This window comes from Chiloscyllium punctatum, chromosome 8 (assembly GCF_047496795.1).
Source record: "Chiloscyllium punctatum isolate Juve2018m chromosome 8, sChiPun1.3, whole genome shotgun sequence".
In the NCBI taxonomy this organism is placed as follows: domain Eukaryota; kingdom Metazoa; phylum Chordata; class Chondrichthyes; order Orectolobiformes; family Hemiscylliidae; genus Chiloscyllium; species Chiloscyllium punctatum.
In genome coordinates this window covers 30,586,977-30,600,884 of record NC_092746.1, presented here as the reverse complement: position 1 = coordinate 30,600,884, position 13,908 = coordinate 30,586,977, and the positions used below count along the sequence as shown (strand labels likewise).

Sequence of the window (13,908 nt, the reverse complement as noted above, 5' to 3'; positions counted from 1 at the left end):
AAGTTATTCTAAATTCTGCTTTCTTTTGCTTACATTTCAACTGTAGTGCTTAAATAAATTACTGTGCTTAAAGCAGTTATTTGACCAGCTGAATCACACCTGGAATATCCACTTCACATCTGCCTTTAAAATAAGGAAAAGTTAGGGTCTGGGCTAACTTCTTAAAATATTTTAAGAGGGTCTGGCTTGGTCCATAACAATATTGTTTATTTGTCCATAATTATCCAGGGAAATTCTGGTTGGCAAGATGTAATGAGTGATGCACTAAGGGATCAGTGATGGAACAATTTATGTAAATGACTTGAGTGAAGGACTGATGATTATGGTTGCTAAATTTGCCAGTGATACAAAGATAGATAGGAAAGGAAGCTGTGAAGAGGAAGTAAGGAGACTATCAAGGGAAAATAGATAGGATAGGTGAGAGGGTTGACAAAGATCTAGAAAATGGAGTATAATATGGGAAAATGTGAAATTGTCCATTTTGGCAAGAAGAATAAAAAACAAATGTATCATCAAAATGGGGAGAAATTGTAGAGCTCATATGCAGAGAGAACCAGAGTCGTAAAGCAAACTTTGACAAGGGTCAGCATGCCGGTACAACAAATGATGAAGAAAGCTAATAGAATGTTTTTGTTTATTGAGTAGGGATTGAATACAAATTACAAGAGGTTAACCCTTCAGGAAATTTGACATTACACCTAGAGTACTGTGTATAATATTAAAAATCACACCACACCACCTTACAGTCCAACGGGTTTATTTGGAAGCACTAGGTTTCGAAGCGCTGCTCATTCATCAGGCGGTTGATGAAGGGAGAGAAAGGTTTTGGGGGATAGGCAGGAATACAGAATTGAGGCCACAAAAGATCAGTCGGGATTTTAGTAAATGGCCGAGCAGGCTTCAAGGGCAAAGTTTGTTTGAATTATGCAACATTACCTACCGGGTTAACATCCTGCGATATAAATTAAATTGTGATATAGAGGAAAACATTTAGCAAATTTTCATTTCTGTTTCTTACAACCTATTCAGAGATAACTCCTGCACTGATAACTCTTCCACCATACACACACATATCTCTAACAAAATAAATGCCTCAGGAGGTCCAATAATCATGGGTGAGCCAGCTGTTGATTTGCCCATTATGGTTTGTGAGATAAAGAAACAACAAAGGTCAGGGGCTCAGGAGTCACGTGGGAGAGAATCCTCGATGCAGAATCAAAGCATCAGTGTCTTTATTTCTGGATTACCTGGCTGCCTAACAATATAGTGAGTTTTTTTGTGATGATGTTGGTACAGCACAATTCAAAGATTGTGCTTAGTGCCACTCAAAGAGCTCTCATGCACCAACACAACTATGGAGTGAGGCACATACTCCCACCATAATCCCTTTTTACACACACTTTTAACTGGTCCAATTCCTACATTTGTTACATATTCTATCCTATTCTGTTCATATGTGGTTACATAGTGTCATACAGCACAGAGACAGACCCTTCGGTCTATGCCAAACATAATCCCAAACTGAACTAGTCCCATCTTCCTGCTTCTGGCCCATATCCCTCCAAATATTTCCTATCCATGTACTTATCCAAATGTTCTATACATGTAATCATATCTACATCAACCACTCCCTCAGGAAGTTCACTCCACAAGTGAACCACCCATCTCCATAGCCATGATTTGCCACATATTCCTGGTATAGTATCTGGAATACTGTTCTGAAATAAATCCAATTCCATTCTGAAAGATGTAAATTGTAATAACTACTAGCTAGAAGATAATTAACAACTCTGGCCAGAAATTTCATCCCAATTGCAAATCAAGTCCAGTTTGACTCTGTTCTTACCCCAGGAGTTATCTTCAATAAGAACTTTAGTTATGTGACAACTAATGAACTAATCATCATGTGGCCTACCAGTTTGAGTGCATGAATTTTTACACACTGAATATTCTAAAAGCCAAAACTGTAGAATTCTAAAAGTAAATGCTTTGGTCATTATCAGTAGCTTTTATGCCCCACTGCAGAGGCACTGTAAAACAAAATGTTAATTCCAAATACAGACTGAGTTGAATGTGGAACCCACCTAAATAATTAAAGAAGGCACATTGTCATTTGGATAGTAACATTTACATTTAGGAGGGGAACTCATTCTTTTTGATATTTATTGTAGTACATAATTCTTGGCGCTTTAAGGTCTTAAAGCAGAGGAGAGGTGACATATAAATGTAATCTGTGTAACAGGATTTAAATTCAGGTGCGTGCGAAAATACATATAGCAAATAACATGGTCTATAGTGCAGGCAAAGTACCAGTCAGTTACAGTATTTTCACACAAATATATTTGCAAAAGTTCCAATCCTCAAAATTCCCTTCACATTATTGTCTGGCATTGAATGATGTTGGTAAAACACAATTCAAAAATTGTGCTTAGTGCACCTCAAAGATATAACAAGTGAGCTGTCATGCACAAACAACTATGGAGTGGGGCACATATTCCCTCATAATCCCCTTTTTGCACACACTTAACTGGTCCAATTCCTGCATTCGTTACATATTCTATCCTGATCTGTTCATGTGGTTACATAGAATCATGTAGCACAGAAACAGACCCATCAGTCTATGCCAAACATAATCCCAAACTGAACTAATCCCATCTGCCTGATTCTGGCCCATATCCCTCCAAATATTTCCTATCCATGTACTTATCCAAATGTCTTTTACATATTGTAATCATACCTACATCCATCACTTCCTCAAGAAGTTAATTCCACACATGAACAACCCATCTCCATAGCCATGATTTGCCACATATTCCTGGTATAGTATCTGGAATACTGTTCTGAAATAAATCAGCATTCAACGAAATGATATTTTCAAAAGCATCCTGGGTTTAGAGTTACAATCATTAAAGACTAGGTCAAAACAGCACCCCAGTGGCCCGAGCTAATCTCCAGGAGTGTAAACTGTTTGTATTTTCTTCAACCTCAGTCAAAATTGCACCCCCACCCTTCCACCTGAGCATAGAACAAAACTGCATTCCCCTGACATGTTACAATACTGTTCTCGCATACACACACACACAATAGCAAAACATCATTCTCACAGTATATTATAAAATCATATCTACCCAATTTCTTCACACATTCTTTAGAAACTTCATCCATTCATCCTCTTTGCATCACAAAATTACCTCCAGCACCCCACATATGCCTTACAAAAATGACACTGTGCATCACAGAGGCATCAAATGAATGCCTGTGCTGGCACTTTGGATGAGCTATTCAACTAGTTCCACCATCTCACTCTTACCCCATTTGCCCTTCAAATATTTATACCATTTCTTTCCAAATGTCATTTTTGAATCTATTCTAACAACCCTTTCAGGGAATGGATTCCAAATCACAGTAGCATGCAGTGTAATAAACAGTTTCCTGATGTTGCCCAGGTTCTTATGCGTCAATATTAAATCATCTTATCTGTGCCCTCTAGATACCAGGCATTCTGTTGTTGTTTGGTATACATACTTTTCTTACCCTACTTAAACTATGCATGATTTTGAGTACTGTATTAACTCTTACTCTAATATTTCACTGCTAAGGACATGAACCTTAGTTTCTCAATAGGACAGATTCCTCATTCCTGGTACAATTACAGAAAATCTCTCCAACATGGTATCCAAGGTCTTAACATCCTTCTTAAAACATGGCGACCAGAATTCAATACAATATCTCATTTGAAGTCTAAACACTGTCTATAAAGATTTATTTAGTTAAGCTTCCTTACTTTAATATCTGACTTTATTAACGTCAAGGATTCCAAACGCTTTTCTAAAAGAAACAGCCATTTCAACCAGCTATTGCAAAGATTTATGCATCAAAGATTTTCTGTTCTTAGCTTTACCAGTGATGATCACTTCCAATGATATTCATCAAAACTTTAAAATTGTAACTATAAATTTTGCACTGTGTCTCTCAATTCTTCCTACCAAAATGCATCATTTCACATTTCTCTGCATTGCAGTCAATCTACCTTCTGTTTGAAATACATTTTTTCAGTAGTCTATTATTACTATCCTCCTATTATATCCACAGATTAGTATAGTTAGCAAACTTTGAAATTATGCCCCATATGTCAAAGTCAATCTGATCAACATTGTTCTTAACATCAAAACCTGGAGAACAACACATTAGACAACATGGTTTTTAGCAAATTTTGTATTCACCCTGCCACTCTCTCTTAAATCTTACAGATTTACATTTTGGAAACAAACCTATTGTGGTGTATATATACACACATGCAAGCACATTCAATTATATCTAAAATAAAACCAAAATCTTTTAAAAATGTTTGAACTATAATTAATAGATTCATCACATAGGATAATATTTGCAGTCCTCAGGATATCACCAACCGAAGATACAGTGAAATAGTATCCAGAGTTTCTGCAATTTTACTTGCCTACTTTACAAAACTGCAACCACCCTGCACCTGCAGTACAAAATTTGCATCCACTCAATATCTGCAATACAAAATCTCCTGCACCTACATTACAAAACAACATCTATGGTTTCCATTAATCTATGCCAGGATTTAAATGCCTCCTAAAAACTTTAGATATCGACATCAGAAGCCTAAATCGAGAGAAATACAACCCGAATGCTTTAGATGCAGTCAAAGGAAAAACGCCCACCCACCCAAAGCACAAAGCACCGCCTTTGTTCCCTTCCGCCCATCCTCCCATGATGTAGGGGGAGGGGAAGGGCAGAACTGGGGCGGGGAACGCGTCAACTCACCGATTGCACCCAGTGCGCATGCGTGTCAGCCCCGCCATGGGAGCTGAAGTCCTCGTCTCCACCAACCGGGCTCTTTATCAGGAGAGGAACTACAATTCCCAGCGTGCTTTGCGCACCCCCTTGCCTTTCCAGCCCCACAGCCGCAGAGCCAATCAAGCCTGCGGATCGAGCTCGGCACGTCAAGTCTCTGGGTTCGTTGGTGCTGTCGCCGGGTGCGAGGCACCGCCTCCCAGTTCCATTTCCGTCAATCAAGAGGAACCTGATTATTCCGTCCTACGCAAACAGCCATTCGTGGAAAGAAAGGGCCAGCCCTGCCTTGTTCTGCCTACATTTTGTATTGGCCTTATTTTTTTTCCCCTTCCTAAGCAATGCAGAATGAGTGGTACGTAACCCTCCCTCTATCCCTCCCTCCTTTAAAAAAAAACAAGAGGGAAAAAGTCAATTTACCTTGGTGACAAGCTTTCTGCTAATTGATCAGCCTGACACCAAGAATCTACAGTAGTGAGTTGTCTTGAGACAACCCTCTTTTGGGTGTTACTTTGTATCCACTGGGTCGGGTTTCAAACCACGTTTCTGTTTTTTGCTCCCCTCCCTTCCTAGGGAATTGATGGGTTGATTGAGACAACTATGTGAAAGTAACGTACAGTTCACAAAAAAATGAACTTATTTTATTACGATTATTTGTATTTTTTTGTTCACAGATCAAAAGGAGGAAAGTATGGCCACCCTAACTGAAGGAGGGAAACCTGGTGAATATTTGCAAATCAAAACATCAGGCTCACAGGTAAAGAAAACTAAATTTTCAAATCCAGACTTTTATACGCGTGTAACATTTTATTTTTTACGCGTTTAAATGAAAATGCTTGCTCTGCTACAACTGCTGCTGAACTAATGTTGCTAACCACTTGTCTGTGTTGCATTTGTACGTGAAGCCATTTTTCTCCTGCAGATCTGAGCAGCTACTTCCTGATGAAGCAAACTAGAAATGTACGCTTTTAAAATTTGTTGTAACGATCGAAATGCAACTGTTTTTGTCGTTAATTGCTCTGTACTTCCTGAGTGAAGCCCCTTTTTTTGTGCTAATGTAAATTCACACCCACTCTTTCCTTTCTAAACCCGCCCACTGTGTGTGTGTGTGTGTCTGTGTGGGTAGGACACCCAGCCCTCTCCTCTCGCCCTCCTCGCAGCCACTTGCAGCAAGATTGGATCCCCGGGGCCGGCGGAAGGGGCGGCCGTCGCCGCCTCCACCGCGCTCCAGGGCGGTCAGCTCGTGATCGACCAGAGCTCGGGAGCGGTGCAGCAGCAGCAGCAGCAACAACAACTCGAGTTGGTCACCGCTCAGCTGTCGGGAAATGGCTGGCAGATCATAGCCGCCGGGCCCTCGACGACCAAAGAAGGCGCGGTTCAGCAGCAAGGGGCGTCGGCGGCCGGCGCTGAGGGAGAAGGCGGCGGCGGCGGCGGCGGCGACAACAACAACGACGGCGACGACGGAGGCGGCGGCAGTAACGGCACCGGCGGACAGGATGTCGCGGCCGGCTCGCCCAACCCCCGCATCCGGCCCGTCGTGTCGGCGGCTGGTCAGTACAACGTGGTGCCGGTGCAGAGCCTCCCGAACGCGGCCATGGTGGTGAGCGCAGGCTCCGGGGCGGCGGCGGCGGCGGCAGCATCCTCCTCCTCCTCCTCCACATCATCCTCCGGCCTGCAGTATCAGGTGATCTCGGCGGCGGGGGCCGAGGGGCAGCAGCAGTCGATCCAGATCGTCTCGGCGGGGAGCCTGCTGGCCCCGGCGAGCCGGGGTTCCCCACAGACGGGGTCCCTGGCCAACGCCGTGCCCATCCAGATCCGAGCGGCCGGTACCGGCGGCGGCGGCCTGTCCATCCCTCTGCAGCTCCAGGGCGTCCACATTTCCGGAGCTCAGGCTCAGATGGTCGCCACGCTGCCCATTAATCTGGGAGGCGGCGTGACTCTGGCCGTGCCCATCAACAACATGGCGGCGGCCACCGCCGGAGGAGGATCCATTCAGTTCGTCCAACCTTCCGGGGACGGCGGCCTCTCCAACGGCGGGGCTCAGGCCTTGTCCACGCCCATCTCCGGCGGGGCCTCGGCGGTGAACAACACGCCCGAATCTCCTCCTCCTCCTCCTCCTCCTCCTCAGGCTGCACCGGCCGCCTCCGCCTCCCCGCTGCCAGGCGGAGTTACCGCCGCCGCCGCCGCCCCTTCGTTGCTGCAGACCTCGGACACCGTGTTCAGTGAGCCGGCCGGCTCGGACAACACCGAGGAGGAACCGCAGGCCGCCCCCGAAGGGGAAGGGGACGCCGCTCAGCCCAACGGCCTGCAGAACCTTCCAGAAGGCGGCCAGCCGCTCCAACTGCCGTCTGCCCTCCAGCCGCAGCAGCAGCAGCAGATCGTCCAGGCCCAGATCCCGCAGCAGCAGCAGCAGCAGACCGTCACCACCATCCAAGGGCAGGCCCTGCAAGCTGTGCAACCCCAGACCCTTCAGCTGTCCACGCTGCAGAACCCCACTCAGGTCATCATTCGGGCACCGAGCATCACACCGTCTGGGCAGATCAACTGGCAAACCATACAGCTGCAGAACATCCAGAACCTTTCCAATGTACAGATCCAGAACGCTCAACAGCTGACTGTGACCCCAGTGTCTTCAAGTAACTCTGGTGAAACGGCTATTGCCCAAATTACCCCTGTAACTGTCACTGGCGGTACCATTAACTTAAGTGCTGCGCAACTTGCCTCAGTACCTAACCTTCAAACAGTCAACATTGGCAGCTTGAGCTCAGGAGGACTCCAGGTGCAAGGAATACCAGTGGCCATCGCCAATCTAACAGGTATGACTCGTCCTTGTCAAATATGTTATGTTCTAGGTATAAACCTATTTAAGTTACATAATGTTGGCTTGGTTTGTTTCAAGTATTTGACATTTTTACCCAAGTAAACTTGCCAAATATGTTGCAGGTATTAGTGTTTTTTAACAATTTTGGAAGCTTTCTGGCTCGGAGAGGGAATGGGGGAGCAGTGGAGGTTATGTCCAGTGTGGGGGAAATTGTGGTTTCAGGGAAAGTGATCTCCCTAAGTTCCAGGTGTGTACCAATTCAGAAGAGCCTGCCATCCTGATGTGCAATTCAAAATTGAATACAAGAATTAGTTTTTTCCTAGAATTCTAAAATTGAGTTTCTGTGTCTTTGCTCTGAACTTCGAATTTGCAGAAAATCTTTTCTATAATAGATGTTTTTGTAGGGAGTGTATTGGCAAAAGGAATGTAAGTTCCAAGTAGCCTGATTTTTTTTTTGTAATAGTGTTGTTCTGTTTGTTCAGGTGCATAATTATGTAGTTAATTGCACTTTACCTGGTTAAAAGTAAATTGCCTTCATCAAAATGTGCTGTAAAACATTTTTATTTGGAACTGGGGGAAGCTATGCATTTTTTCCTGTTGTCTTCAGTTACAGATTTGGTGTTTTCCGAAATAATCTTCCTAACATATACTTTTGAAATCAAATCTCTGTGTACATTCGTAACATTTTTGTTCATGTGTTTGGATTGTACTTGAACTGCTTTTTGGAGTTACCAAAGTATTTTCATGCTAAACCAAAATATTTAGGATCAAGCTATAAATCCAGAAGTTTAAGATTCTCTCACCGCCCTGATAATTTGTTCCTTCTATCATCTTTAACTTTTGATATTTTAGTAAGAGACGTATTAACAAAATGGCATTGTAAAAGGTTTTTGAGGATCAAAATCTCCCAACTATAAATAATTTGTAAACAAAGCTTCATGATGACTTTGGAAAATATTTTTAAAATGTTGTTTATCCTATTTTGTTTTTGAGAGAGCTTTGTGTTTAAACTTTTGATATCTTTTTAAACAAAACTAGTTTGATTGCTCAAGACCAGAAGGTGTTCTAATGAAATTGTATCAACTTGGAGGATGTTTTCAAAAACATTGTTTTCTGAGAGCTGTACATTCTAAATACAAGAGATTAAACTTTTCAACAAATATTACTGAGGATCATGGTTAGTTAAGACGTTTTGATAAATTCTGACTTGACTACCCTTGCTTGATGTTCTTAAGCTTGTTCATTAAAAATATCTACATGATCAGACATGTTATGACCCATCTCTGGAGTAGGTGGGACTTGAACCCAGGCTTTCTAACCCAGAGGTAGGCATAGCACCACTGTTTCACAATACTCCCCATCCTGCAGCATATTTTGAATTTGCCCAAAATATTTTAAGTGGTCTTTTGTTGACAATCAAACTTTAATACCATTTCTTCCTGACTGGTTTGCAAATCATGAAGAAGCAAGTCCTTAAGGTAGTTTTCAATTCCAAATGATTTTATTTGGTGTAGTTAGATTTTAGACAGACAAATCATGACATTTCACTTGATTATTGTCAAATGGATTACACTGTCGGAGAGCTTCTAAATCTATGTTCTTTAATGATAAGATTTCAGTTTACACACAGTATATAAATTGATGTTAGAGATTATGTATTAAGCTTCAGTTGATGCTTGGAAATCTGGTTCAAACTGAATGTGTGAAAAGCTTTTCACCTACTTCATTATTATACAAGTGTTTTTAAAGACCAATTAAGCTGCTTAAAATATTTTAAATCACTCTTATAAACAAAATTGTCATACTATATAACCTTTTTAGGCCAATGTACATTGTAGCATTTCATTGTTCACTCCAGATTCCACTGAAAGCAATATTAGGGACTGAGATGAAATGAATGCATTTGTTTCAGAGAGCCTTGGAACTAACAAAGTTAGTTGACTGTCCTGAGAGCAGTATGTTTATTTATTTATAATTGTGTTTTTGCAGGTATTTTCAACTTTCCAAATTATTGTAGGCAAGTTTCTCTCTTTTATTGAACCTGATTGTGTAGTCAAAGGAAAGTGGTGATTTCCCCTAAAAGCCTGAGTCATTACAAGGATTGCCCACTGTGGCACCAGATCATACATGCTGGAAAAATGGAGGTGTTAATAAATTGCATATAATATGACCACCCTGGTGTTACATAATACAGAATTACAAAAGACAATTATGAATATACTGATTACAGGTTCTGTAGAAGGCTGCATACAAATCAAGTACCACTTCATGTTTTCCCCTCTCCTTTTCGCCCAATTCTTAATTAATTAAAATCTGAGTTTTTATGCTTAAGATATTGTAATTGCCATTACAGTCATAATAATGTATTCAAGATAATAGGTGTGTATTGGAAATGCAGGTTTTTGAAATCTTTTTCTGTGAATAGCTGTGTTGATTTGGCATCTCATATAGATAACCTAGCCTTGCTTTAATAATTCGCAATACTACTTTATTAGTGTAGCAGTAAGTTCTGCTAAGAGAAATGCATAAATGGAATTGATCTGCTATGATATCACAGGCCTATGTCTGGAGCATTGGTGTAGCAAGGATCCTTATCTTTTTTTTTCTTTTTTTAAACCCCCACACTACCGCCTAACTGCGGTAGTGCTTATTTTTTTCCCCAGCACCCATGGTGTGTGTGTAGATGTGCAACAAAGTGCACGAATCTTTATTCAATTTCCACCACCAGGAAGATAGGAAAAACACCCAAGTGGCCAGTGACAAGCACTGCCCTTCAAACCACAGGGCAATGCTGTGTAATCAAAACAGTGATGGGGAGGGTAGGGACTAAATCAAAAGAGTTGGAGGGAAAAATAATGCACTCCACTCAAGGATCCTTTTTTTTTCTTCTTTTTTTTCTTTATTTCTCTTTTCTTTTTTTTCTTTCTTTTTTTTTCGTAGAAGGGGGAAAACACCCGAGTGGCCAGTGACAAGCACTGCCCTTCACATCAAAAGGCAATGCTATGTGATCAAAACAGTGAAGGGAAGGGTAACAATCACCCTTTTTATGTTTTTTTTTCCCTTTTCTTTTCCTTATACCCACACTACCGCCTAAGTGCGGTAGTGCTTATTTTTCCCCCAGCACCCATGGTGTGTGTGTGCAGGTGTGAGACACAGTGAAAGACACAAAGTGCACCAATCTTTATTCAATTTCCACCACCAGGAAGATAGGAAAAACACCCAAGTGGCCAGTGACAAGCACTGCCTGTCACAAAGGGCAATGCTGTGTGATCAAAACAGTGAAGGGGAGGGTAGGGACTAAATCAAAATAGAGTTGGAGGGGGAAGTAATGCACTCCACTCAAGGATCCTTATCTTTTTTTTTTCCCCAACACTACCACCTAACTGCAGTATTGCTTATTTTTTCTCCAGCACCCATGTATGTATGTAGGTGTGAGATACAAAGTGCACAAATCTTTATTCAATTTCCACCACCAGGAAGAAAGGAAATCTCCTGGTTATTTTTTTTTGCCCTTAATTCCCTGTTTATTTTTTTTTTCTTTTTTTTTATTACCCCCACACTACCGCCTAACTGCGGTAGTGCTTATTTTTCCCCAGCACCCATGGTGTGTGTGCGCAGGTGTGAGACACAGTGAATCTCCTGGTTATTTTTTTTTCCCCCTTCCCCACACTACCGCCTAAGTGCGGTAGTGCTTATTTTTTCCCCAGCACCCATGGTGTGTGTGTGCAGGTGTGAGACACAGTGAAAAGACGCAAAGTGCACGAATCTTTATTCAATTTCCACCACCAGGAAGATAGGAAAAACACCCGAGTGGCCAGTGACAAGCACTGCCCTTCACATCAAAGGGCAATGCTGTGTGATCAAAACAGTGAAGGGGAGGGTAGGGACTAAATCAAAATAGAGTTGGAGGGGGAAGTAATGCACTCCACTCAAGGATCCTTATCAGCAAGTTTCAGTTGTCTCTTATTGGCCAGGCATTGATCACCCTTTTGACATTCCTTGGTGTTACCAACACTGAATCCCCCTGCTGTCAACATCCTGGGGTTGCCATTGACCAGAAGTTCGACTAAACAGCTTTGCCATTGCAGTAGTTACAAGGGGCTGAGAATAGTGCAGTTAATAACTCACCAACTGACTCTCCAAAACCTGTCCTCCACTATTTACAAGAACAAGTCAGGAGTGTGATGGGATAGTCCCCATCTGCTTGGATGTGTGCAGCTCCAACAACACACAAAAAGTTTGACACTATTCAGGATAAAGCAGCTATTTGGCGCAGCATCAACTCTGTCCATCATTTGCACTGAATAGCATCAGCATCAGCAACTTGCACTGCACAAGTTCAGCCAAGGGTCCTCAGACAGCACCTTCCAAACCCAGGACTACTTTAATCTAGGGCAAGAGCAACAGATACATGGGAACATCGTCATCAATGAAAGTTCTTCTCCAAGCTGCTCATCATGCTGACTTGGAAATATATCACTGATAATCAAAAACCTGGAATTCTTTCCTTCATGACGTTGTGGGTCTACCGACACCGTATGGCCTGCAGCAGTTCACGAAGGCAGTTCCACCACGACCTCAAGGTCAACTAAGGAAGGGCACTGAATGGTAGGCAGCCATCAATGTCCACGTACCCTGAGTGAACGAAAAAAAGTATTATAAATCTTAAATTCTGACTTTTTTTAGATGCCTTAATGCAGTACTTATGAATCTGAGCTAAGAAGCTCTGAGTTTGATCCATGATTAGCACTGAATTGTTGAATTTATTTTTCACTAAACAAGCAGCTAGCATATGATCCATGCTTTGACCCTTGGATATTATCCACACTTGTTTGCTGTCTGCTGATTCCTCCTGGAAAATACAATGCACTAAAGTGTAGGATTTAGCGGAATTATTTTTCTTACTGTTGGAAAAATGATATTTGTGTCGTCAAATCTGCATCAAGCACTGTACCTTAAGAGTAAGTACCTTCAGAAGTCATTGAGATAAACTTGGAGCATGGAAGTTTACGTTGCAGATCAGTGCACAGTGTGATTCATATTTTAGTACACAATCTATAACTCCCTTGTTTTTGATTCATTTTTTTTGATTATCAAGAAAATTAGTAATGTACTTAGTGCACTATGAAATTCCTAGTTATCTAGCCTTTGATGTCCCAGTCACTGACATTTTTGTGGCTGCTGAATGAGTCAGTTGCCTCTTATTTTTAATGCCCTTGACCCCAGTAAAATATGTCATCTCCAGCTTCTTAAATTCAAAGGTGCTGTCCAGGAAGATGACTGGTTTACACATTCATTGTCTGATATGACTCTCCTCAACTAAGATTGTTTTGGAATGTAAAGAGCTCCTAGTACTCTTCCACTAAAGTCCTTTTTTTCCACTAGGAGCCTCTTTCACTGTTCATTCTGGCCTGATTGCTAATAAGTACTTAGTCTGAAACTTGGTCCATGAGATGGACCAATTCAACATCCTCTGATTCCTTTCCCAACCTCAAACTTGTCTTTCTCAAGTTTCTTTCCTCGCCCTTTCTGAGCTCACCTTGTCCATGAGTGTCCACTCCTAATTATTTGATACTGTTTCCACTACGTGATTTCCCAACCAACTTTGCTTCTAGTTAACAAATCTAGCTGATTATTTATAGTTCCCTCTCCTTTGGTACTGCTTTCTTACCCTGAAAATCTGGCATTTTCTTCTTTTATTTAAAAAAAAAACTTTTTTGATATCTTCATATTTGTGATTCACTGTCCTTTTGCTGAGCCTCCTGTCATAGAATTGTAGAATAGTGCAGATAGAGGCCATTTGGCTCATCAAGTCTGTGCCAACCCTGTGAAGAACATCCCACTCAGACTGGACAGACTGTCCTTGGTTGCAAGCATCTCTATAGAACCATAAAATTATATAGCATAGAAGGAGGCCATTATCTGTTAGCTGTTTCTAGAACATCATATACAGTGGCTTTTCCTGGTCCCAGAATAATTCTCAGAAATTGCGAAAGGTCTTTTCTTCTACCCCTTCAAATTCTCATTTTCACACTACCAATTAGCAGCAGCATCTGAAGATTCATCAGGTTCTATGAATGTGGTAATGACACCTCGCTCTACCTCAGCACCTCTACCCCTTCCCAACTGTTCTGTTGTTTCTGATTTATCACATTTATTTTATTTATCACATTTATTTTCCATGGTTCTTTTGCAACAGCCACTACTAAGTGACAATTCATTTGATCGAATATTGGATAAATTGAAACGGTTCTTTAATTCTTGCA

The 13,908-nt window shown here is 41.8% G+C and overlaps 1 protein-coding gene across 2 annotated transcripts in view; it reads left to right on the top strand.

Moving 5' to 3' along the window:
* The first annotated feature begins 4,858 nt into the window (after positions 1–4,858).
* Positions 4,859–13,908, top strand: part of sp4 (sp4 transcription factor) — a 58,815-nt gene continuing 49,765 nt past the window's right edge. Inside the window, exons 1-3 of one of the 2 annotated variants that reach the window (XM_072575324.1) lie at positions 4,859–5,176; positions 5,496–5,578; positions 5,948–7,637. In XM_072575324.1, the coding sequence (XP_072431425.1) occupies positions 5,170–5,176; positions 5,496–5,578; positions 5,948–7,637 (1,780 nt within the window). In that variant the 5' untranslated portion in view covers positions 4,859–5,169. Of the gene's footprint in view, positions 5,177–5,240; positions 5,296–5,495; positions 5,579–5,947; positions 7,638–13,908 lie in introns of those variants that run through there. The other variant, XM_072575325.1, reaches the window with a different exon arrangement.